Source organism: Capsella rubella, unplaced genomic scaffold (genome assembly GCF_000375325.1).
Source record: "Capsella rubella cultivar Monte Gargano unplaced genomic scaffold, Caprub1_0 scaffold_5, whole genome shotgun sequence".
Lineage (NCBI taxonomy): Eukaryota > Viridiplantae > Streptophyta > Magnoliopsida > Brassicales > Brassicaceae > Capsella > Capsella rubella.
Window position 1 is genome coordinate 13,547,714 of NW_006238919.1, and position 24,159 is coordinate 13,571,872.

Genomic DNA, 24,159 nt, shown 5'->3' on the forward strand with positions numbered 1-24,159 from the left:
TATATTTTCTGAGTACATTAGTTTAATATTCTACTCTTATGATATTATTTATGCTAGATTATTTAATTGATATAAGTGTTTTAATCAAAATTGGTGGACTAAACTGGCCAGCTTATATTATGCGTTTCCTTTAAAATCATAGCTTTTTGTTGTCTTATCAGTTAACTGGTGATTGATTAATACACTTCAGAAAATTTCTCTATATTTTTTTAGAAAAAATATAATTTGATTACTCAATTTACATCACAGAGCTCCAACACAAAGAATGAATACGTCAAAGTAAATTAAATCAACAAAATGGTACCATTTAAATATAAGAAAATCGCTATTTCTTAATGCTTGTTTAATTTCAAATTTGTAGTATATGACATGATTGATATGTGCGTGTACGTGTGCGTGCGAGCTCGTTCGGTTGAACTCGTGGCCACCAGCTTTTTCACTTGTTTAACTTATACCTATAATAATGTTAATGATAGATACAAAGAAATTGGAAAAAAGATAAATGGGATAAGAAGGCTAATGATTGATTGATGTTAACCCATCACCCACGTTTGTCAAAAATATATATATTAATCCATCATGATACTTACCAAAAAAACAAAAATCCACCATGATAGAAACAAAAACGTAAATAAATACGACCAATAAGGCAGTCACGCCTATTTTGCGCATTAACCTTTTTTTTTTTCTTTTTCTGTTACCTCTCTCTCTTTCAGCAATCATTTGCACATTGTTTTGTTAGAGATATAAACCTGCGATTTTGTTTATATTATTGCTCCGGAATATGGAAACTGTAGTGCCAGTAAAATATAATAACGACAATAATAGAAAATGCATACGAGAAACTAGCGTACTGCGTAGCTATCCAATTTCGGGATAAACTTTTTAATGTATTTAACGGTTTAATCTCACTCGTAAGTCGTAACATTATTTTTTGTTCTTTTCTTTTGTGTCATAATCAACTTTTAACCTTTTTTTTTTTGGTTTTCCATTGAAATAGAATCCAAGCCTGCACGCTTGATTGATAGTTTTTAGATATCTTGCAAGAAATTATTATTTCGCATGATCACTAAGGAAATCTTGAAGATATGGGCGCTTTAAAAGATTTGAGATTAGATCAAATGTAAATAATATTAATATATACATAATTGTACTTAACGTGAAATTCATTCATAGCTAAGAAACACGGCTCTTTTATTTTAGAAGTTAAAACAAATATACATTTTATTTTATTTTATAAATAAATAATAATCTATACTAGAGGAAACATTGTTTCGTTTGTGTTATCTTTATACAAATTATTATTTCTAAGAATGGAAAGTTATCATCCTCCTTCGGATCATTCCCCACTCCGTGTTCGTTCCTTATTTTACGTTTTACGATGATTGTTACATAGTAGCACATACGATCGTATCATTTTTGTTTTGTTTTATATGGTATAAATTTTTTTTCTTTTCTTAATACAGCGGACCCGTGTTCTGAAACTGGAACGCAAATGCTGCTCCGAATGTGCGAGGAAGGTAAAACGAACCATGCTAAAAGTTGAAGGTGATTACCAGTATATGATATTTACCCTTCTCATATACGTATATGAAGTAACTAGTTGAGTGGATTTGATTCTAATTAGCAATGGTGGAGTTATATATATGAATAGGAGTGCATTCAATAAAGGTCAATGCAAACGAGGGGACGATAGAAGTGAATAGTGAGATCGACCCACAAGTGCTTATCGCAATGGCAGCTAAAGCCGGCAAAAGAGCCGAGCTTTTGTGGGAACCAGAATCAGAATCTCCTCGAGACATTTCAACGACGGCAACTCCTCCTCCGCTCACCACGCCCTCAACCTGCCAACGTCAGGTCCATGTCCGCAACTTTGACCAGACATTACATCTACAGGACTTGGTTGATAGAAACGCACGTGGGATCAAGCATATGGAGATCATCGACAAGAGGGTCACTAAAATAACTTTTAGGGAGTCACATGATGATCCTAGCAGCGACCACTCACTGGACTTACCGTCTCCGATTGTACCAACGTCCTCTGACTCTAAGAGTAGCAAAGGCGGTGATGGAGGGGCCAGTGGTTCAGGTTCTTGTGGTAATGTTGAGGTGGCGGCGGCTGATACAACACCTAAGATCTACGGTGCTCCTTGTAACAGCAACCCAGCAGAACCTCCGGTTGTTAATGTGAGTTGCAGCAGCAGAGGGAATAGTTGCCGTTTGATGTAAAATGGAGATCCATTTAATTTAACCAGTATCGAGGGAAACTGTATATCAACCTCTTAAAGTATGAATTCGTAGAATTTTTTTTAAAAAGATTTTCTACTACACAAATTGTCACAATGAATCAAACAATCTTGCAAAAGAATCATACACTACCAAAACAGAAAATCCTATCTTACTCTTGCGACCTGAGTTCCTGATCAGCGTGCTGTCGTTTGAGAGCAGACTGAGTCGGGTGTCCGCTTCTGCCAAGTCTCTTTGTTGGCTCGACATGCTTCTTTGATCGGCCACTCGATTTGGAACGCATCACTGTTGTGCTTTTCTAACTGGCAACAGTGAGTGTGAAACGTCTGAGGATCTACATGAAGCTTGAAGTCAAGGGTAAACAACATGTTCATCTCCAATCTGTTTAACTCTCTCGTGCTCACACCCCCAACTCTGGCGTAGTATGCATTGTTGAAATACCTGCACAACACCAGAGATCAATGAATCTATGTGGTGGCATCAACAGACACAAATCTTATAAAAGTCACAGTTGGTTTCTTCCTGTCAAGTGAAGTGCTAGTGCTACTAGTCTCTGGTAAAATGAAAGTTATAATGTCAAGAGAAATTAAGCAATAGAAAGAGAAAAGTAAAAGGAGTCAAATGGATATATCAGCAAATTTGGTAGAAACAAAAAAGAAACCTGTCATCGAAGACTTTAGCGGCTAGCATGACAGTGGTAATGATAAGGCGGTGGACGTTGAGGGGTTTGAGAAGGGCTCGGGTCCTGTGGAGAAATTGATGGATGTAGATATGAGCAATGACAAAGCAGGAAGGGCTGCAGGAAGAGTAGTTGAAAATGCGATCCAAGTAGTGCGGAATGGTGATCTCAGGGGGAGATTTGCCATCAAAGACGGAGTGTTCCAAATCTGGCGATTCAATGTCATCATCATAGAGCAAGACGGATCTCTCAAGAGATGAAGCGAGACGGGAGAGGACTGTGGGAGACTTTTTCAATCGTTTGCCCTCCTCTACTATAAGTCCTAATCTTAGGTACACATCCGAATCAATGAAACCTGGATCGGTTGCGAGGGATTCCATATCTCTCTCTCTCTCTGCATAAAAATGGAAACTTGGAAATAATGATCCAATCTTGACAGCAATGAAATGAAGTTGGTGAACTAACTAACATATAACCCAAATCTTTCACTATTTCTCTCATACCTACCAAATAAATCAAGAATTGGGATCCACTACAAATGGGATTTAGGGTGGAAGAGGAACTTACGAGAAAATAAGTGGAAGAAGTTAAGAGTCCTGAACAACTAGAGTAGAGAATGGCGGAGAATGAAGAAGCTCCGGACATAAGAAGAAGACAGATCTTGCGCTTATCTAACTATCCCCGGCGCTTCTCCCTCCATTGTTTGCTCTGAAGCTAAGCTAAAAGAAGCCGCGAAGAAGAATTGTGAAGAAGAAGAAGGAAAGTTTCCATTATTATTTGCCTTTTTTTTTTTTTTTTTAATTTTTATGTGTAAAAATAAATAAAATAAAGGAAACAAACAATAAAAGACGGACAGAGGAGGGAGAGGCTTCGACTGCCGACACCATTTTCACCGTCGGCGAGTCCAGCTGGCGCCGGTGGCCCACCGTCTCTCAATCATCTCTGCCTTGCCTGTCTTTTATCTTACCTAACTTAATTAATAAAAAAATATTATTATTATTATCAGTAGGTACGTATTATTAATTGATTGAACAAGTGATATAAGTGGGCTTTCTAAAAGGCTACTAGTATTGGGCTTTTATATGGGTGTCATATTGGATGCTCTGGTTAGGGCTATGTAGGGGCTTTATCGTCATTTGCGAAAATAGAATAAACCCTAATCTTCATGGTTTGGCTCTCTCTCTCTCTCTCTCTCTCAAACGTGAGTTTTTTTTTTTTTTTTTTTTTGGGGTTGTTTAGAAGAAAGAGATTGAATTTTGAAATTTGAAAAAGAAGGGAATCATATCATTGGCTCCTCCCATTATCATCGTCACGCGGATCAATGATTCTCTTTCACTCTGCTTCTTAATCACGCTTCTCTGAAATTCACCTTTTTATTTTTATTTTTGTACCTCTCTTCTTCTTCTTCTTCTTCTTCTTCTTTTTTTTTTATTGGCAACAGAGTAAGGTAGTCGCGGAGAGAGAGAGAGAGACCCATTTCGATCCGCAGGTATCCTTCTCTGTTGGTTATTATCCAGAAATGTCGATAACAGATTTTTGAGGGATATACCTTCTTATTAGGCAAAATGCTCTTTTGTATTATTAACCATCTAGAAATGTAGTTAGATTATTAGTATAGGATTTCGATTGGATCTGCATTGTTTTTGAAATGTCAGATTGAGTAATGTTTTCCTCTGGTATGTATTGAATCCACAGAGAAGCAAGCCAGCATGGATCTTTCATTGAAACCCACACAGAACCGTGTCTTGTCAGTCAAGATGTGGCCACCCAGTAAGAGTACCCGCCTGATGCTCGTCGAGCGCATGACCAAGAACATTACCACCCCTTCCATCTTCTCCAGAAAGTACGGTCTCCTGTCTCTCCAAGAGGCCGAGCAAGACGCCAAGCGTATTGAAGACTTGGCTTTTGCCACTGCCAACAAACACTTCCACAACGAGCCTGATGGTGATGGCTCTTCTGCCGTTCAGGTCTATGCCAAAGAATCCAGTAAGCTCATGCTTGAAGTCATCAAACGAGGTCCCCAGGAAGATTCTCATGTTCTGGCCAAGCCCTCTGGTGACATCCTGTTTGATATATCCTGTGGCCGGAGAGCCTTTATTGACGAAGACGAGGCTCGCGAGCTTTTGAGGCCTTTGACTGACCCACACCACTCCTTTACCAAAATCCGTTTCAGCAACAGGAGTTTTGGCTCCGAAGCTGCCAAATTTGCCGCCACTGTTTTGTCTTCCATCAAGGACCAGCTCACCCAAGTTGATCTCTCCGATGTTGTTGCAGGACGACCTGAGGCCGAAGCTCTTGAAGCCATGAATATGTTTTCGTCTGCGTTGGAGGGTTCCAAGCTAAGGTATCTGGATCTCTCCGACAATGCTTTGGGAGAAAAAGGTATTCGAGCTTTTGGTTCTCTCATCAAGTCTCAGAATGACTTAGAGGAGCTCTATCTGATGAATGATGGCATTTCAGAGGATGCTGCACGAGCTGTTCGTGAGCTCCTTCCTTCTACTGGCAAAATCAGGGTTCTTCAGTTCCACAACAACATGACAGGGGATGAAGGAGCTATTCCCATTGCTGAGATTGTCAGGCAGTGTCCATCTTTGGAAGACTTCCGCTGTTCATCTACAAGGATTGGTTCAGTAGGTGGTGTTGCGCTAGCTGAAGCACTCGAACACTGTAGCCACTTGAAGAAACTTGATCTTCGTGATAACATGTTTGGAGTCGAAGGTGGAATTTCCCTGGCCAAGACTTTATCAGTGTTGACTCATTTAACTGAGATCTATATGAGTTACCTGAACTTGGAGGATGAGGGAACAGAAGCACTTTCTGAAGCTCTACTTAAGTCTGCCCCTTCTCTTGAAGTTCTAGAATTGGCTGGCAATGATATAACTATCAAATCCACTGGGAAGTTGGCAGCTTGCATCGCCTCAAAACAGTCTCTTTCTAAGCTGAATTTATCTGAGAATGAACTCAAAGACGAAGGGTCTATCTTAATCGCAAAGGCAGTAGAAGGTCATGATCAGTTGGTTGAAGTTGACTTGAGCACCAACATGATCCGAAGAGCTGGGGCAAGAGCCTTGGCACAAACTGTTGTGAAGAAACATACTTTGAAGCTTCTGAACATTAATGGCAACTTCATATCTGAGGAAGGTATTGACGAGGTAAATGATATGTTTAAGGACTCTGTGGAAAAGCTTGGTCCTTTGGACGATAATGATCCTGAAGGAGAAGATTTTGAAGATGAAAGCGAAGAAGAGGAAGGCGAAGAAGACAATGAACTGGAATCAAAGCTTGGAGGTCTGAAAATCAAGCAAGAGGAGGAATAGGATAATGTTGCATGATGCTCTTGTCGCTATCTAGGTAGGTTCAGATTAAATTCTCTATATGATAAAACGTTTTGAAGTAGGTATGTAAGGAGGATCTTAGACTGTCTTCAAATCTATTTCCCTTTGAAAGAAATTGTTATCTTCTCCGTAAACCAGAATCGTTGTTGCTTTCTTATGTATTATGAATTTTAATGATCTTCTGGCTGAAATCATGTCCATCTCATATAAAGCTGGATAAAAAGAGAGAGAACGAGAGCACAGGGTAGAATTAGAAGTTACAAAGGAAGAAACGTCATGGCCTTTGATCAAGCTGCCACTGGAGCTTTGAGGGCTTCGAGGATCTTATCATCTAACTCAAACTTCATCTCTTTCTTATCTCTGCCAATCTTCACATACTCTTCAAATCTCTCCTTGAGATCTTCAGGTAGATTCGTTTTACTTTCCCACCCTAATATCTCCTTTGCAGCTCTAGGCTCAGCATAGAAATGCTGCGACCATACAATACCAGGGTTATAAAACTAATCAATGAAGGAGGAGAAGAGCTTGTATTGGGTTTAGTTTACCATGTTTCTGAATGGAAAAGCCTTCTTGGCGTCAACCCCAATGGCTTTAGGGTCATAATGAACGATCTCAACCGTTTTGCCAGCAGCAGCAGCACAGAGCTTGGCCATACCGTCAAGAGTGACGGCTCTGTCGCTAACGCAGTTGAAAATGTTGCAGCACGCAGCATCAGGGTTGGTGACGGCAGAAGTCAGCATCGAAGACAAGTCTCTCACGTGGGATATGTTGGTTAGCTGCAATCCTGATCCTGGGATTGGCACTGCTCTGTCCCTCACAATCCCTGGGAAGACAATTAACCATTACTTGTGTCTGTCTTTGAGTGGAAATCATTGGGTCGGGTCAGAGAGACTTACGGTCAAAGAACCATTCCTCGCAGTCTTTGTTGTTGCCAGAGCCGATCATGTACTGAGGTCTAAACGAGGCCCAATTCCCAAAAGTTTCGGCTAAGTACTTCTCCACTCCCACGTGGCCTGCGTCAGCTTTGACAGCGTCCTGCACATTGGAGAAGGAGAGACATATAAGTGGTGAGAATTGAGAAAGTTATGGTTTGTGTTAATTACCCCTTCAACGTGAGGAGGTTCTTCGGTGGACTTGTAGATCCCGGCACTGCTAATGAACAAGAATTGCTTCACGCCGGAGCTTTTAGCCCAATCCACCACTGGCCTGTTCCGAAAAAAAGTCCATAAGGATATATATATATATATATATATTGGATGTGATGAATCAATCAATCTTTCCTGGTATCAATAAGCAGACCTAACGGTATCCAAATCCTTGCCATTGTTGTCAAGCACAACGTCAAACGTTTGACCTCCGATCACATTGGCAACATCAGCCGGGTTCCCCCACACCGTCTTTCCTCCGGCGCTGACAATTTCCTGTCGACAGATGAAAGATTGTATCTGGTCGGAACTGGATTCAGAAAAAACTCACAAAAAGTGGGAACATTCACAAATCTTACGGAGAATCGGCTGAAGGGAGGTTTCTTCATCTTGTCGGAAGATTCATCGCCGACGGTCATTATGGTGACGCCATGTCCGGCGGAGAGAAGCTCTTTGGCGAAGTAAAATCCGATCACGGCATGACCGCCGCTGTTGGTGTTGACTATAAGTACATTCTTCTTCTCACCGACGGAGCTGGCCTTAACGGTAAACCTCTGAGGAGATGACGTTCGGGAAGTCCTCAAAGAGTATGTGAAGAGAGAAGAAGAAGAAGAAGAAGAGAGAGAGGAAAAGGAGGAAGATGAAGAGGGTAGAGAGAAGCGGTGGAGAGATGGCGGGATCAGCAGATTGTTGATCGGAGAAGTTGTTTTCGAGGAGAAAAACAGAGAGGACGATGATAAAGCCGCCATTATTTCTTATTTTTTCCTTTCCTCACTCTCTTCTGTCTTCTTTTAATCTCTTCTGATCTTCACAGAACCCGAAGATAGATATATGAACGGCTATTGTATAAGATAAACATTTAACGGTCGGTCCACTTCACATCTCGCGTTTTATGTGACTATTATCTGTATTTATATATCATTACCATTTTCTAGATTGGGCCAATTGAGTTACAAAACCAGTTATTCTAATTCTTTTAGTTGGGCCTAGTGCCATAGCCTGTTTAATATATATATAAAAATCATTGTGACATGAAAAGTTCACATTTTGTGTCTTTTTAGTTTATACAACGTTCACCAAAAAAATATAACGTCTTTATGTTACACCAAAAAAAAAAAAAAAAAAAACTAGTATGCGCATAATAAGGAAATATGTGCGTGCATTATACTGTATTTTAGTACTAAGGAAAAACGGGAAAAGGAAGCAGAGGTTCAGATTTGTTGGTTCCTCGAAAATGAGGAAAAAAAAGAATCCAATCTAATCCCACATTCCCCAGTCAAAAAATCTCACACTAGAACTTATTAAATTCAAAAGAATCTATATATAAACTCCAAAACTACATTGAGGATTTTCCTTTATGATATACAAAGCAGATGAATCGTCCAAGCCAAAAAAAAAAAAAAAAAAAAAAGAAGTAGTGTAGTCTTATTTGGTTTGGTTCAATGAAGATGCAAATCTTCAAGCATTCTTCCTTGCTGAATACGCACGGTAAGCTGCCAATCCGGCAAACCCAACAGCTGTACCCACTGCAATTTTCATATAGTAAAGCTTGGATGATTAAAGCAATCCTTTCGCTTAAGCAAGGAAATATGGACTTTGTGAAGAATAAATAACCTGAGACAAATAGAAGTGAGCTATTCACAAGTTGGCGGATGTTCTTGCTTCTTCGGCCTGACTCTGTCTCTGGAATGCTCAAGTGAGGGTTCTCAGCTGTACTCACGATTCTCGAGAATAGACTATTTGGCTCCCCAAGTTTCATGCTTAATGACACAGGGACGTCAATTCCCAATTCCATGCAAACCTGTTGTTGGTATATCCAGACTTATATATTTCATCAATCATATCGAGAGCATAAAGAATAATATTAGGGTAATAGTGATGATGCTTTTACCCTATCAGACTCTTGCACTGACATTGGATATGGATCCAAATCATCTTTCGCCGCAACAAGAAGACAAGGGGTCCCATAACCGCTCTCTTCTCCCCTCCTTGCTACCTCCATCAATATTTCTCTCGCTTTTTTCCATGAGTATACATCCGAACTGGAAAACATCATATTTTTCTTGCTAAGTCTATGATCTTGTCATCTACACAATACAAGCTGCAAAGAATTTCTCGGCTAACCTATCATAGACAACCACAGCAACATCACATGCTGCTAACGATTCCTTATTTGCTAGAAACTTCTTAACTCTGTCCTCTGGTATTTCCCGCAATATGAGGGTTGTCTTAGTGCCCTGAGAAATGTGTCCAACCAATTAGAAAAGTAAAAAAAAAAAAACACATCTGAAAAAATTCAGGCTATTGCTACTTACCCCCGGCTGATCAATGACATTTGCTGCATATCGTTCACCCATTGTTGCCTTGTAGCTGTTCGAAAATTTCCTGGAGTTGAAATACAGCTTAGAGAATATGACAGGAGTAAGTAAATCCATAGAAATATTAAACAATTGAAGATGGTGTTAAGATTAGAATACCTTCCTAAGAAAGAATCTAGAAGTGCAGACTTTCCAGACTTTTTAGGGCCAAATACAAAGCACTGAAACACATTCCTTTCTGTTCGCTGCTTCTTACGATCCAGTGATCTCTTCCTTGTAACAGAAAACGTTGAAGCTGGGTCGTGACCGTAACCGATATATATCAGGTTTGCCAAACTTTTACGAGGATCTAGTAGAGTCATTAAAGCCCACTGCATTAACAGATATAACACAGCACAATTATACATGGTAAAGAATGTTGAATATGATAATTGATCATGATGACCATGAAAGCTTGATTCTAATACGGTGTCAACCCAACAGCAAGCATACAAACCTCAGATAGAAACCCGTTGATTGTCGAATTTCCGTCTGACGTTTTCTCCGCAGCATCTTTATAAGGAGCCTCAATCCATGGACTGAAATCATTATAAGCAGATTGTACACGAAAATGAACTTATGATAATATATATTCATGTACAAGAGCATTTAAGACATTTGCAAGCAAAATTCAAAAGAAAGAAGCTTAATCCACTAAACATACATTGGAGGAACAGTTGATAACAATAGATTACGGAGGTAAGAATTCGAAACAAAACACGCAAAAAGTAATCACCAGCACATTACCTATCTGGAGCTGTTTGAAACAAATCATCTTGCTCAGCTGGCTGTAACGCTCCATCCTAAATAGTAGCAAAACGTAGAAGCATTAGAGAACTACTACCGCTCCTTGAGAATATAATAAGCTTTTAAGATGATAGAGAGCAACAAAATCTAATTGAAGAAATTATCATACACACATTATCAAGATCATATAACTGGAAGATTCCACTCAGAAAGTTCATAGCTTCGTTTGTTAGCTCGATGCTCTGCAAGTGAAATACAGGTATAGAGTGCAAAAATTATTTAAAAGCAGCCAGCCAGTGTCTCATATCCTTAAAGTAACAGAATAATTTAGAAATATAATTGTAGTTAAGTAATAACTAAAACAAGACACACCTGATCAGGAAACTGCTTTGCTGGAACGGGTAGTAACTCGGTGTTGAGTTCTAGAGAATCATTGTAACCACATTTCCGTAGGATAGCCCATGCTGTCTCAGGGCGACCTCTCTCGATGAATAGAGTAAAAAGAGAAAGGAAACCCGGAAGTGTAAGACCAAGTTTAGTTACTCCATCTGGTTGCCTATCTTCTACCACTTTCTTAACCACCTTAAGTTCATTAGAGTCAAGTGGGGCACCAAAACAATTTACCTGTTAACCAAATTTGCAGCATCAAATTTATAAGAGGATGAGGAACTTTCATCCATGCAATAATCAGTGTCTAACAGAGAAAGCGAACCTGAAAATCATTCAACTCCGCATCATTAAGGACACCATCCAAATCATGATCGCAAAGGTTGAATATTCTTTGTACTGCCCTGCGGAGGCGAGGTTTTAAACACTGTTTTTCTTGATCAAACAACGGAAATGTTGGATGAAGTACTGCTTTCGATGCATAATAGAAAACATCAGGGGCCTGACAAAAAAAGAAAGAATAATCAGGATGTTTTAGCAGCATACAATAACGATATGTCTGAACATGGTTCAATCACATAAAGAACTCAATCGCGAGCATGGTTTTGCCTGGCCTTTCAGTATTATTTGTTTCAAAAGGTTGCTAGTATCTTTTTCAACATTTTTCCTCTTAGCCAAAAGATAAGAAACTATTCCAGAAAACAAAACCAAGAACATACCTGTATAAGGGTCAACGCAGAACACTCTATACAGGTTTCTATCTCTCGGTACTCCTTCATGATGGGTGCCATAATATCCTCTAGTCTGGCGGGAGATCGTTCATCTCGTAAATCAAGCTTGCAGCCAACCACAATCACTGGTGCTTTGATCTAGATATATACATGAATAATATAATTTGAAACATTACATAAAGAAGAAGAATGCATAAATCAGAGTGTTTCACCAGTAAATGACAAACCTCTAAACGGCGGAGCTCAGGGAGCCAATAAGAAGTTAAGCGATCAAGAGTAGAAGGCTGATCACAAGCATAAGTGAGAATGACCACATCAGCCTTCCTGAACTCTTCAATGAGCTTAATCCTATTGTCGATACTAATAATAGTAATATAGCAGAGAACACCACAGATATCAGTAGAATTGGAAAAACCATGCGTACAGGGGAGTTACAAATTCGAATCCAAGAAAAAATGAAGGAGCGATGATGTTTCATCATAACTTTGCGAGCATTGACAATTTGGACTTGTTATCTATAAGAAGAGAGAGAGAGAGAAGGGAAAGCAAGAAAGAAGACCTGGAAGGAGTATCGACGATGGTGATAGGAATATAGTCAGGGAAAGCGTCGGCAGGGAGAGTGGTCGGAGGAAGGACGCGGGGGACATTATCGGGGAAAGTTTCGGAGGCGACGGCAGAGATCAGGCTGGATTTACCGGTTCCTTTGTCGCCAGCGACGGCGACTCTAAGGCGAGTACGGCCTCCGGCAGAGGACTTACCAGCGAATCCACCCAGCATCGTCGGAGAGATTAGAGAGAGAGGGATGAGCGAATGACAATTACTGAGTGTGTATCGGAGATGAGATGATTTGATGATGAAGATGATCTACGAATGTTGCCGGCCTCAACTGACGTGGATGCTCCATATATCAATTCGGGTTGACCCGACACGTGCTCCGCAAGCTTTATTCATTATTTTATTTACGCCATCACAGATTTCTACTAACGGGCCTCCATTTCATTTCAACAACAATTATACCGTGAAACCTCTCTAAATTGTAATTTAATAAATCAATATATTTATCTCATCCAAATTAGCCAGTGTAATTTAAAATATATTTTGATAAAATAATAATATAATATATATATATATATATATATTGTAAATATCTAATCCTAATAATTATTATTTAAAAATATAATAATAATTATTAATATATATATACATTAATTTAATTTAGTGAAATATGACAATTTTCTTGTTATTTATTTCTAAATTTGCATTTAAAAAAAATCAATTTTAATAGATTTGATTATTAAAATTTTACAGTGTTTTTTAACTAAATTTTATAATGTATTATTCCATGCATGATGATATATGTTTTTGTAACTGATTCTAAGAAAATTTTGATTATAATGATTAAAACTTATTTTTGATGTATCTATACTATTAAAAGGGGATCACTTTTTGTAAGTGTTACCAAACAAACTTGAAAAAAATATATTACAAAATATACAATCCCAACCATGTAGCCAAACACACTAAAAGACAGCAAAAATATTTAATTAAAAAAATAAAAAACTAAAACTATCTATATTTATGGAAATCATATTAATTTTGTTACCATAAAAAGTGGACAATTAAATTCAAAATTAAACATATGGAAACAGATGTAATATTAATTATATACTTTCAGATATTTTTGAAAAAAATAAATTATAATTAATGAAATGTAATAAAAATGATTATATATTTAAGATAAATAAATATGATAGTTTGGGAAAAAAAAATATGATAGATTAGAAAATAAGCGACTGATAAAATTCTATATAGCATAAAATGTGAAAAAAGTATACAACATATTTTATTATATCATCAAATAAGCTATGTAATTTTAAGAAGATAACAAAAAAATGTTTAAATTAAAAATCTGAAAATAAATCAATAAATTTTAAAAAAAATCTAAAATCTTACGAAGAAACATTCGATATCACATAAAATCTCTTAAACTTAAAGAATTTCGTACTTGCGAAGAAATTATATAATGTCGTACTAGAAATAAAAGTCAACCATAAATGTGGAGAAACAAACCGTAAAAATATGTCCTATTAATTATAAAAATATTGATCGATTCTATAATTTAGGAAACTAACTAATTAGTGTAGATTCATCGGTTAAAATTTCCATTTATTAAAATCTTAACAATAAAATCTAAACCAATCTATATTAAATCTACATATTGAAATATATTTTGTATGATTCAAAATCGAGTGTATAACATCTACATATTAAACTAGATTTTTAAACAAATTATTTAAAATGGAACAAGATTCTTTCGTTCTCACAAACCATGATAATGACATGATCTTTTTGATTATGTAGTGGGTGTAGACATAAAATTATATATATTGCAAATTAAAAAAAAAATAACGTAAAATAGTAGGAAGATGTAATTTAAATACTAAAAATTATTTTTAATAATATGGAACTGGACATAAAAATAACAAACTGTTTTTGGCTAGCTAAAATTTAAAAATTTCAAATTTTACACTAAATATGAAAATTATTAAGTTACATCTACATATATTATATCTATAGTATGATAGTTATAAAGCCACCTCTGTACATTCAATGTATTATACAGATAGAGGAATACCGAGAGTTGAACATAGCATTATATACTTCGAAATATTTGGATAATTTGGATAATTAAATTCAATTTTGACTTTCAAATATCAATTTACGAGTACAATACAGAAACGTGAAATTAAAATAGCTAAAATTTCCTATTTATTTTAAATATTGAAAGATGAAATAATGGGTACATGAAAAGCGCTGGTAATTCGGAAAATAATAAAAAAAATAGTGTCTAACGTAATGTTGGTAAAATACAAGGCATAAATTTTGGATAACACGTATTCAACTAAGGGAGATACATATATACTATTTACTCATGCGAATTTCGAAGAACGGGTTTTGGCGGGTTAAAATATTATAGTTCGTTGCAGGCCAGACATAGTGGACGAGTTTGACTCGCTTGACAACTATATTTGGGTCATTTGTTTCAAGAAGTTTTAGTGTTTTTTTGGTTGTTTTTACCTGGTTTGATAGTTCACGATTTACATAGAAATCTAGATTATCACTAATCCGGTTTACACTTTATCCGGATCCGCTATCATGTCGATCTAAAGCGATTATTATTTCAAACATTCAAAAATTTGAAGAAAGCAAAGCAAACGTATTTGTGGCTCCGAAACTCTTACCTATTCTTTTATATGTTAGACTAAAATATATAATCTCAAATGAGTTTTAAAACCACGATTATAAGATGGAAAACATGATATAGATGAGATGGGACATTACGGTTATAAAATAATCATCTTATTGTGACTTTTTGTTTTACTATTTTTCTTTTATGTAATGTTCTTAACTTAACGAAAACAAATCTGATAATTTCTTTATCTAACTCGAATTAAAAACGACATGAAACTGATATGAATTCTTCTGATTATGAATTAAATAACATTACTTAAAAATACGTTTACAAACTTAATCTTGCACATATGTAATATATTGAAATCAACCCTGCACGCACGTATGTAATACAAACTTTCGAAATCAACCCAGCACGTATGTGCGGGTCCATCCCTAGTATATTTTTAAAAGATTACCAAATTAGGAAAATCTACAGAAATATTATTTCTTTCTGGTAAATCACTTTACCGAAATATTATTTCTTTCTGGTAAATCACTTTACCAAATATTATTGTCATTAAATTTTTTTTTGTAAACCGTCATTAAATTAAGGTTAAAACCAAATTGAACTGTTTAGTTTTTCATTTATGCTATATACACTAATGTCATTTCATAATGGGAATAATTGTTTAACTTAAATATCGTCTAAAATTGGGTTAAGTAAAACTAATTCGAAAGTGTTGTATGGTTAAAGAATTCGAAGTGACGAATTAAATTATTACCAACAACAAGACAAAGGTAATGAGGAAAAAATGAAACCAGTTGAGAGTACATCGTCTCCGTATCTCATTAATCTACATTATCCTCATTTTTTTAAAATTATTATTAAAAAGAGGAAAAAGCAGTAAAACAAAACACATCGATCAAAAGCAGTAAAACAGAGGGGAACGATAAGAAGCAGCAAGGAAAGAAATTCACAAAGAGAAGTAGAAAACTAATAAGTAAAGACCTCTCCACGTTTCTCACCCCGAATAAGAGGCTTCACTCTTATTTTTATTTTTTTTTCTTATAAATATATAATTGTCACGAAATTCAGGCGCCCGACGGGGGAGGAACGGTGGTGGTATCGTCGGAATCGGATTTGTCCTTTGATGAGCTGAGCTTCTTGAAGAGTGGCTTAAACACGAGCTCTATCGCCAACCATCCCACCGCCAACACTCCCACCACGACCGTTGCTGTCTGTTTCTTGCCTGTAGGTTTCTCCAGTTTTGGGAAATGCGCTTCTCCTGACTTCTCCATCTCTTCTTCTTCTTCTTCTTCTTCTTCACTCAAAAGCACCCGTTCGTCTTCAGACTTATTTATCTCCTACTGCTTTAAAAAGAAGAAAAAGCAGCGATAGAATTTTCAAAATATCTCGTGTGGTTGCGTTTCTGACCGTCGATTCGGAGGATAGATTCCTTACTTATTGGGCCTTAAATGGGCTGAATCGGGGCTTCTTGCTAGAAAACAAATTTTGGTGTCATGGAAAAGATAAGTTTAGTTGACGCCAATTATCTAAATGAACCTCAGTCGTTCAAGGAAGATAAGACGACGCCCAATAGTGTGGACATATATATGATCCTCCAAATCTTCTATTTTTGGTTTTTGATAAAGAAAAAAAGAAAAGTTAACTCTTTCCATTTCTACCCTTGCCTTTTTCCTTTTTCCAGATATTTTTATTTTTAGCAAGGGAATCTTACTATATATTCTTAAATATGTTTTTTTTATTTTAACAAGGTTACACACGCTGATTGTCTAACTCGTGATGATAAAGTGTTAATATCTAATAACATCTGTCAAAAATAAAAGCGGGGGAAAAGTATCGTCGGCCGGCTATTTTAAAAAGTGATCAAACGCCCAAATAGCGTATAGTGAAAGCCTTTTTAGTAAACGAGGAAGGCCCAGAACAGAGCCTGTCCGGAAGAAGACTTCACGAGGTCGGTGGGTCACGTGCAATACACGTGTCAATTAAAAGCAGCAGTTATTGTCGCTGAATCATATCAATGGCGTGTTTTCAATGCGTAACAAAAAAGAGTTTTAGTGAAGTAAACAACAACACTCCCACTCAACAACACTCACACCAAGACGATGGTTTCGTTTCGGTTCCCTTTCTCGTTTTCTCAGCCCCCGCGTGCCACGTCATTCTCTGCCTTCTCCATTTCCGCTGTCACAGTTGGCGCTGCAGCAGCCGCCGGAGCTGCGATCGCGGCTTCTCGTAATCCCAAGCATCCGTTTCTGGAATGGGCCTCCTCCTCTCACCGTTCGTCCCTGTTACCATGGGGATCTATAACTCTAGCCGACTCTACCTCCGAATCCGTTGTTGAACCCAAGACCGGTTTCTCGTTTCCCGCTTCAATCGGAGATTCCCGGCGATTGCTCGGCGTCGGCCTGAGGAAGAAGAGCTTACTGGGATTAAAGAACATCGATGTCTACGCCTTCGGTATATTTTATTCCTTCTAATCTCTTATTTTCCGGATAAATTCGCTTCTGCGATTTGCACTTTTCCCAAAATGAAAAATATATAATTCGGATTGGTAGAGTTATGTTTCCAGCGGAGTTATTATATTAATTATTCGATTGATGAGCTTTTCTGGGATGGAGCAGGCGTGTATGCTGATTGTGATGATGTGAAGAAGCTTGTGGGTGAGAAATACGCAAATCTCCCAGCTTCGGAGATTAGGGGGAACAAGGCCTTCATGGATGATCTCATGGAAGCCGATATCAAGATGACTATAAGGCTGCAGATTGTCTACGGCAAACTCAACATCCGCTCCGTGCGCAATGCTTTTCAAGAATCCGTCGGAAACAGACTCAACAAGTTCGGTGGCTTGGACAACGACCAGTTGCTTCTTAGGTATTACTTCTTCGTTTTGCCATCATTATTATCAATCATCTTTACACCTCTTCATATTGCGGATTTTGTGTTTTCGCTGCTGATTTTTTTTGTTTACTTTGATATATCACTTGTAGCTTCACTAGCCTCTTCAAAGATGAGTATAAGATTCCAAGAAACTCCACTATTGATCTGACAAAAGAACCAGGCCATGTCCTCAGCGTTGCAAGTAAGATATTCTATCTACCTTTTCGCTTCTGAATTTTATTCTTTCTCAGAGATTCCAAGACTTACCGTTTTACCTTTCTTTGTTTTTCAGTTGAGGGAGACCATGTCGGGAGTGTGAAGAGCCAACTCTTGTGTAAGTCGATCTTAGACTTGTACATTGGTGAAGACCCGTTTGATAAGAAAGCCAGGGAAGATTTTCTTGACAATGTGGCTTCTCTAGCACATTGACAACTGGTTGACAACTAGTTCATAAGAAGAGGAAAACTAATCTTTGCTATCTTTCTTATCGGATTCTCTATACGACATTAATGTTGAGGAATGTATTTGAAATAAATTAAAATGGGGAATGGTTTTTTGTTAGTCTAAATATCTACACTAAGAGTCTACTGACATAATTTAAACCCCATAAAACATTTAACAAATTAGATACTGACCCAAAAGCTTTCACTCCCTGGAGAAGCGGTGCTTTTACTAACCATTAAGGTATCACCTCATCTGGGAATAGCCTAAATTCGAAGCTAGACACTGCAAAAATTGTGGCTTTATACGTCTGCTTCGATGAAAACTACTAGTACTTGAGCTCAGATATATGACCCGGGCATGAAGTTATAACTGGTGGCACGGTCCTTCCACATACGGGAGAAGTATTCTTGGTCGACCCGGAAGCTGAATTATCCGTCTGTTCCTGTGCGTGTGCAGGAGAAGAAGGAACAGGTGATAATGGCAAGAGTTTGCTATTGCTGACCTTAGGGTTTCCTGCTTTGCCATGCGAAGCAGACCCGGTGACTGAAGAAGAACTACCAGATCTCCCATGTTGCTCCTGAGAATATTGCGACTTTAATGGTGCAGCAAAAGAAATCTGAGTCTGTCCATGTGTTTTTATCTGCTGCTGAGACTGGAACTGCTTGAGATTACACGACGTGAGTGATGAGGTTGCTGGGTTTTTCCACTGGGATGACGTGGCAGAAACAGAGTCAGCCTGCGAATGACTCATCATTTTACTCCGACCAGATTGCTGCTGCCTCTGCGAATGATGCTGGGTAAACACTGAAGGGTCCCCATTTATTGTCCTTGCTGAAGTAGGAGGCCAAGTACCAGAAACAAAGTTGAGGGTTCTCGATGGATTGTCAAAAACCAGCGTCTGTCCATTCATCATCGCTGGAACCTTCCCAGGAAGAGTCTTTTTCAGGTCTTCGGCATTGCTTAAACAGCTTACACCTCCAATCTTTGAGTCACTTGCTTGATGGTTTTTCTGGTGAGCACCAGAAGGTGTAGAGATTATGTGGTAGCCATTGGATGAGAAATTCAGATTTGCAGGGGTAGCACCGGTTGCAAAAGACGCAAACGACATGGAAAACTTTTGTGGCTGACCAGGGCCTGTCATGATCTGACCATTTGGGCCTCCTTTCAGATTGTGGCTACCCCTTAAATCAGAGCTATCTCCAGCTGATTTAACTTCAGACTTTTGTGACTGTTGACGGTGTTGCTGAACCTTAGCTTGGCCTGAAAGACTATTCACACTAACTAGCGGTTGCGGTTGCCTGTGGGATGACGAGGAACAGTGTGATGCTTTTGACTCCCTCTGGGCTGGACTCTGTCTCTGCATAAGCTGAGGAGGTTGTTGGAACATCTGTTGCGAATAAAAGGACCCATTGAAGTAAGGTAACGCTTGGCTTGTAGTCCCACCTCTGATGGGTGATGACAATTGAAAAGAATACGCATTGTTTGGAAGAACTGTTAAGTATGGAGAATAAGTTTCGCTAGCTGAGGAACTTTGATGACTGAAGTTGACGGATGTTGAACCAACTGCCACACGTGGGCTCTTTGATGGGCCAGGTAATTTAGAAGATACCATGACTGGTTGCATATGATGATTTGTTGGGAAGTTGAAAGCTGGAGCAGGCTGTGTTAAGAGAGAAAAATGAACTTATTGAGGAAAAAGGGCTACATAAGATTTTTGCATTTTAAATAAAATCCAATGCAATAAACACATATTCATAGCAAGATAAAAGCAAGTACGTACCACTATATTACTTGGTGCAGGGGATGGTTGAGGCTTCTTTTGTCTGGTTGAGGCATAATAAACTCTTTCAGAGGTTTTCTCCTTGGGCGTAGAACTATTATCTGCGATTCCATCATGTGCCTGGGAGTTTAAACTGATAATCGGAGAGCTTCCTTGCAAGGATGGGCTTCCAGCAGCTGGCCTCAAGTCACCACCACTAAGATATACAGTACATTTATTTGGCGTAGATACATGGTTTGTTTTGACGAAATGCTGATGTAGCTGAATATTCCGGGCAATGAAAAAGTGTGTGGCACACTTTTTAGGCCTAGGCTGAGAGGCAGAAAAAGGAGCACCCTGCAATTATTAACAAATCATGATCCTAATCGGTAGAAGAAACATGATCATCATAAATGAAGAACAAATGCAACTAGAACAGAATATACCTGCACTAATGTAGAAGATCCATTGCTCCCATCCACAGGCTTACCGGTCTGGATCAGGGGTACATATCTGCAAATATATATTTTTTCTTTTTCTTTTAAGGGTCTGAACATAAAGCGATAGGACAAAGGAAAGTAAGACAGGTTAGGACTTTCAGAACTCACGCCTGAGGAGGAAGCCCGCTAGGCCAGCTGCCTACAGGTACCGGAAAAGGTAAGACCGGACTCTGCTGAGCTGATATTGAGATAGGCATAAGTCAGACAAGGTAAATTTGTATATCCTAGAAAATCATAAACTTTAGCAACCAGAACTCATAATCATATTCAAGGTAGATTACCAGATATAGCCTGCGGAGGTTGGCTCCAATCAAAATTCTGTAATCTCAGGTTAGAATCTCTGCCGGTCTCTTGGTTAGGTCTCTCTAAATCAAGATTCAGCCATTGGTGTTTCTCAATCTTATGCTGTTGGACTTGATCTGGAGTCATCTCATTCTTGAGAATAATCTTTTCTTTGCTCTTTACAGAACTATCCCGCTGCATTGAGCAAGACAGTGTTTAGAAAAAAATTTACCAAGTGGGGCGATGCTTAACAAGACAAGCTGTTCAAATCTAAATCATGCCTTGCAATAATCAGAAACGAATGGAAGAGGAGAAACAGTATCTGGCGAGGAGGGCATTGTTGGAGGAACCTATAGACAGGAGAATAATGATCTTTAGTATATATATAGATAGATATATGCAGCATTCAGATTATTTAAAAGCTAAAAATCATTAAGGACTAGATTTCTCACCATGAGATCAATATGGCGCATACTAGTACTAAAGTGACTCTCATCTTTGTTGTTGTTTTCCAATTGTGGACCCTCTGAAACCCTGGAGACCCAAAAATAGAAAAACAGATATCAGAATTCCAAAACAATGGATTTTTAATTTATAAAAGAAAGAGAGAGAGAGAGAGGAAAATATCTAAAACTGATGTTGATCCATTTACCCTTTTGAGACCTTGGAATCCAATATGGTCGGTGTTTGTTTCTCCTTGTGAGTATCGGAGACCGGAGACGATGTCTTAGTTCCGTTGGTCGATTTATCAAAGTTGGAAGAGCCACAGAATCGAGCTTTACTGGCAATAATATCTACACCTGACGAGGAATCATCACCTTCCGTTTTGAACTTCTTGGCACCTTCAAATGAGGCAGCGTTTTATTCATTTAGAAAAATTTGTTGGATTAGAGAAGTGCTAATAAGGTATCCGCTTGCGTAATAAATAAATACCTTTGACCTCCGAATCGTCTGGTCTCTTAGAGCTATGAGGCTGCTTCTTCAACCCCGAAAGAACCTCTGCTATTTCGATCTCCAGGTCGTCCTCAACCGTGCCGGATGATTTAGGCGGCTTGGGTATCCGGGATTTGGATCCGTTTACAATCTGCGGATTTAAAATGAAATTACTAGTAGCAAAATTCAAACATCGCACCGAAACCACTTCTGTGACGGAAACGGACCTTCTTCTGCTTGACGGAAACAGTTGAAGAAGACGGTGAAACAACTTCGAAGCTATAGTTCCCCTGAGAAGTTGAAGGTCTTCGCCGGTCTTCTCCGAATCCTCCGCCACCGCTTCCCGATGAAGTCCGGCAGTCATGCGACCTCTTTACACATGCTGCAATCGCCAGAATTGAATCAGAAACCCCTACGAAGAGATCTCGAAAATGCAAGTTTAATCAGGAAAAAAAAACAACTGAGCTCAAACCTGAGCGAGCTTTTCTCGGGACAGGTACGCCGATCATTCCATCGGCGACTTTCAAAGACGACGCATGCCTGGGGATACGACCCGACGGGAAGCTCTTCCTGTGATGCACATCGTCGTCTCCCAGACTCTCATCCGAGCTATCTTCTTCAACATCTCTCTCGTTCCGTGTTGCGAACCTCTCGCTTCGTCTCCTCTTACTCCGATCCAACGATTCCGGGTCTCGCTCTTTCTTCCCCGGATGCATCTGCTCACGACTATTCTCTGATACACACAAGAGCAAAACAAAAACCCATCAGGAAATCGGGAGAAAATCACGGAGTAAAGAAGAAGAAGAAGGAGAAGGAGAAGGAAACAATACCTGAGAATCTCTGTCTCCGTCTTGTTACTCCATTAGAAGCCGCCATGGATGATCTTGGTCTTCGAGCTTCTCTGGTCTTATCCATTCATGCAAGCTTACAAGAAATAAGCTCCCATCAACTGAGAAAAAAACTTTCACTCCTCCACAGCTTTTGATGCTTTCTTTTCTTCTGTATGAATGAATATATTTCAGTAATCTCGTCTCGTCGTCTCCTCCTCCCCTCCTACAATTTTTTTTATTTTCTTTTTTTTGCCTAAAAAGAAAAAAAGAAAAAAGGAGGAGGGAGGTAAGAGACGGTTCAGATCTTCAAATGAACGGAATGTCTCAATCTAAGCCGTTGGATCATCCCGTAAATTGGATGGCCGAGATCTCGAGGTGCCAGCATGGCAGAAACGTCACTTTCTTATGGAATAAAGCCACTGCTCAATGTTGTTTAGTCACACATTTATTAATTATCATATTCATATATTCTATGACTTTACCCATTTTTTTATTTAGATACAGGTCCATCATATATATATAATTAATGATTTATTGGTGCCCACCCAAAAACATTTCAGTAAAATAATAATATGTTCATGGCTGTATTTTTAATATTATTTCACTCCATGACCGTATTACTAAATTATATATCAAAACAATAGTGCACATTTTTAAAGATCAAATTTTGTAATTTTAAATTATTGTTAACAGCCTGTAAACCAACCACGCGCGCTCCGTTCCACCCACGCACGCAATTACAAAGTTTAACTCGATTAATTTTTTTAATAATATCTCTCTTTCTTTTTTTAGTTATATATACTTTATATGCAACTAAAAACAGCTACATTATAATTTTAGATACTTAGAAAAGAAAAAGAAAAAAAAGTAAAATGCAAAGACATTTATTTATTGTGCTAATATGTTTATGCATTGCTTCATGAATGTTAAACAAAATAATCAGATGAGTAGTAATTTAGCTGACTTGCCATTGCAACAATTCTTATGTCACAAGAAATCCCAAAAAATGGATTTAGCCACATGAACTAGTAGAGACTAGAGAAGCAGGCAGTTTGATGATGATATTTCATTTACTGCCCCGTGTCTTATAATATAAAGTTCCGACTCATGATTCGCTATCTCATATATAGGATGACTTCAGATTACCGTTGGCCACGCCACAAGCAATCCCTATATAATTACCCATACTCTTTTCTTGTACTATTATTAAATATTATTGGTCCAGATGACTTTAACAAATATTACAAAACGAGCTATAAATTAAAATAATGTAACTCTATCACATAAATTACTTTTTTAATAATAAAAGAAGTCGTTTGAATAAAATATATAATTGACAAAGATAATGCAAATGAAACAAACATAGCATGATAAAATAAAATATTTTTCTTCTAGAGACTAGAGCTACATGATGGTATATCAATCAACTATACGAGTATTTTATTTTATTTAATCGTAAAGTGTTGACTGACCAACGGTGCCTTAAATGAAGTTAAATGTAGTGGGAATCAAATGTAAGTAGTAAATTACTATATAATCATGCTTTTTAAGTTAGATACTACTTTTAAACTGCTTTTATTATGTGTTTTGAGACCCCTACCCTTTTATTATTATTATATCAATTACAAAAAGAAAACAAAGAAAAATCTTATATGTAAAGCACAAATTAACGCGAAAGTCTCGTTGGAGTTCCGATGTAAGGAATCCAAC

At 38.0% G+C, this 24,159-nt stretch overlaps 7 protein-coding genes across 8 annotated transcripts; 2 read left to right on the forward strand and 5 right to left on the reverse strand.

Moving 5' to 3' along the window:
• Positions 1-2,219: 2,219 nt before the first annotated feature.
• Positions 2,220-3,702, reverse strand: LOC17886009 (cyclin-U3-1). The gene is made up of 3 exons (XM_006291752.2): positions 3,494-3,702; positions 2,909-3,320; positions 2,220-2,688 (listed from the first exon to the last, which is right to left on the reverse strand). Exons 2-3 carry the CDS (start codon positions 3,304-3,306, stop codon positions 2,424-2,426), a joined length of 663 nt encoding a protein of 220 aa, XP_006291814.1. The 5' UTR covers positions 3,307-3,320; positions 3,494-3,702; the 3' UTR covers positions 2,220-2,423.
• A 600-nt stretch (positions 3,703-4,302) lies between these two features.
• Positions 4,303-6,395, forward strand: LOC17885738 (RAN GTPase-activating protein 1). Its single transcript, XM_006293039.2, has 2 exons — positions 4,303-4,415; positions 4,622-6,395. Exon 2 carries the CDS (start codon positions 4,636-4,638, stop codon positions 6,241-6,243), a length of 1,608 nt encoding a protein of 535 aa, XP_006293101.1. The 5' UTR covers positions 4,303-4,415; positions 4,622-4,635; the 3' UTR covers positions 6,244-6,395.
• Positions 6,396-6,404: 9 nt separating this feature from the next.
• LOC17884683 (chloroplast stem-loop binding protein of 41 kDa a, chloroplastic) lies at positions 6,405-8,272 on the reverse strand. Its single transcript, XM_006291176.2, has 6 exons — positions 7,766-8,272; positions 7,561-7,682; positions 7,365-7,467; positions 7,158-7,296; positions 6,807-7,084; positions 6,405-6,731 (listed from the first exon to the last, which is right to left on the reverse strand). The coding sequence occupies exons 1-6, from the start codon at positions 8,153-8,155 to the stop codon at positions 6,549-6,551; spliced, it is 1,215 nt and encodes a 404-aa protein (XP_006291238.1). The 5' UTR covers positions 8,156-8,272; the 3' UTR covers positions 6,405-6,548.
• A 402-nt stretch (positions 8,273-8,674) lies between these two features.
• LOC17884848 (mitochondrial Rho GTPase 2) lies at positions 8,675-12,634 on the reverse strand. The gene is made up of 14 exons (XM_023783263.1): positions 12,188-12,634; positions 11,856-11,988; positions 11,617-11,766; positions 11,223-11,399; positions 10,883-11,134; positions 10,684-10,752; positions 10,511-10,566; positions 10,221-10,302; positions 9,884-10,095; positions 9,722-9,791; positions 9,531-9,643; positions 9,298-9,448; positions 9,021-9,207; positions 8,675-8,932 (listed from the first exon to the last, which is right to left on the reverse strand). The coding sequence occupies exons 1-14, from the start codon at positions 12,403-12,405 to the stop codon at positions 8,865-8,867; spliced, it is 1,938 nt and encodes a 645-aa protein (XP_023639031.1). The 5' UTR covers positions 12,406-12,634; the 3' UTR covers positions 8,675-8,864.
• Positions 12,635-15,601: 2,967 nt separating this feature from the next.
• Positions 15,602-16,224, reverse strand: LOC17885861 (outer envelope membrane protein 7). The gene has a single exon (XM_006292090.2). The coding sequence runs from the start codon at positions 16,099-16,101 to the stop codon at positions 15,895-15,897; it is 207 nt and encodes a 68-aa protein (XP_006292152.1). The 5' UTR covers positions 16,102-16,224; the 3' UTR covers positions 15,602-15,894.
• A 645-nt stretch (positions 16,225-16,869) lies between these two features.
• Positions 16,870-18,262, forward strand: LOC17887393 (fatty-acid-binding protein 1). Its single transcript, XM_006291590.2, has 4 exons — positions 16,870-17,281; positions 17,446-17,695; positions 17,812-17,903; positions 17,994-18,262. The coding sequence occupies exons 1-4, from the start codon at positions 16,930-16,932 to the stop codon at positions 18,128-18,130; spliced, it is 831 nt and encodes a 276-aa protein (XP_006291652.1). The 5' UTR covers positions 16,870-16,929; the 3' UTR covers positions 18,131-18,262.
• Positions 18,214-22,862, reverse strand: LOC17886507 (protein TIME FOR COFFEE). 2 transcript variants are annotated; one of them, XM_023782093.1, is made up of 12 exons: positions 22,450-22,862; positions 22,092-22,352; positions 21,847-22,001; positions 21,620-21,770; positions 21,339-21,528; positions 21,139-21,220; positions 20,968-21,036; positions 20,686-20,881; positions 20,513-20,582; positions 20,351-20,417; positions 19,926-20,237; positions 18,214-19,805 (listed from the first exon to the last, which is right to left on the reverse strand). In XM_023782093.1, exons 1-12 carry the CDS (start codon positions 22,532-22,534, stop codon positions 18,471-18,473), a joined length of 2,973 nt encoding a protein of 990 aa, XP_023637861.1. In that variant the 5' UTR covers positions 22,535-22,862; the 3' UTR covers positions 18,214-18,470. The 2 variants fall into 2 exon arrangements, with proteins under 2 accessions (XP_023637861.1, XP_006290546.1); XM_006290484.2 differs by having other exon boundaries at positions 19,926-20,261; positions 22,450-22,861.
• Positions 22,863-24,159: the final 1,297 nt, after the last annotated feature.

Bases quoted from the DNA above. Each gene is read 5' to 3' on its own strand.
- LOC17886507 (XM_006290484.2), bottom strand. From the start codon at position 22,534: ATGGATAAGACCAGAGAAGCTCGAAGACCAAGATCATCCATGGCGGCT. The intron at 21,771-21,846 runs GTCCGTTTCCGT...TTAAATCCGCAG, and splicing joins TTTCCGTCAAGCAGAAGAAG to ATTGTAAACGGATCCAAATC. The intron at 21,529-21,619 runs GTATTTATTTAT...CCTCATTTGAAG, and splicing joins AGACGATTCGGAGGTCAAAG to GTGCCAAGAAGTTCAAAACG.
- LOC17885861 (XM_006292090.2), bottom strand. From the start codon at position 16,101: ATGGAGAAGTCAGGAGAAGCGCATTTCCCAAAACTGGAGAAACCTACA.
- LOC17885738 (XM_006293039.2), top strand. From the start codon at position 4,636: ATGGATCTTTCATTGAAACCCACACAGAACCGTGTCTTGTCAGTCAAG.
- LOC17887393 (XM_006291590.2), top strand. From the start codon at position 16,930: ATGGTTTCGTTTCGGTTCCCTTTCTCGTTTTCTCAGCCCCCGCGTGCC. The intron at 17,282-17,445 runs GTATATTTTATT...GGGATGGAGCAG, and splicing joins CATCGATGTCTACGCCTTCG to GCGTGTATGCTGATTGTGAT. The intron at 17,696-17,811 runs GTATTACTTCTT...TATCACTTGTAG, and splicing joins AACGACCAGTTGCTTCTTAG to CTTCACTAGCCTCTTCAAAG.
- LOC17884683 (XM_006291176.2), bottom strand. From the start codon at position 8,155: ATGGCGGCTTTATCATCGTCCTCTCTGTTTTTCTCCTCGAAAACAACT. The intron at 7,468-7,560 runs GTCTGCTTATTG...TTTTCGGAACAG, and splicing joins AAGGATTTGGATACCGTTAG to GCCAGTGGTGGATTGGGCTA. The intron at 6,732-6,806 runs GTAAACTAAACC...GTATGGTCGCAG, and splicing joins CTTTTCCATTCAGAAACATG to CATTTCTATGCTGAGCCTAG.
- LOC17886009 (XM_006291752.2), bottom strand. From the start codon at position 3,306: ATGGAATCCCTCGCAACCGATCCAGGTTTCATTGATTCGGATGTGTAC. The intron at 2,689-2,908 runs GTTTCTTTTTTG...GGTGTTGTGCAG, and splicing joins GCTAAAGTCTTCGATGACAG to GTATTTCAACAATGCATACT.
- LOC17884848 (XM_023783263.1), bottom strand. From the start codon at position 12,405: ATGCTGGGTGGATTCGCTGGTAAGTCCTCTGCCGGAGGCCGTACTCGC. The intron at 11,135-11,222 runs GTTCGCTTTCTC...TTTGGTTAACAG, and splicing joins CGGAGTTGAATGATTTTCAG to GTAAATTGTTTTGGTGCCCC. The intron at 10,753-10,882 runs GTGTGTCTTGTT...TTTCACTTGCAG, and splicing joins CAAAGCAGTTTCCTGATCAG to AGCATCGAGCTAACAAACGA.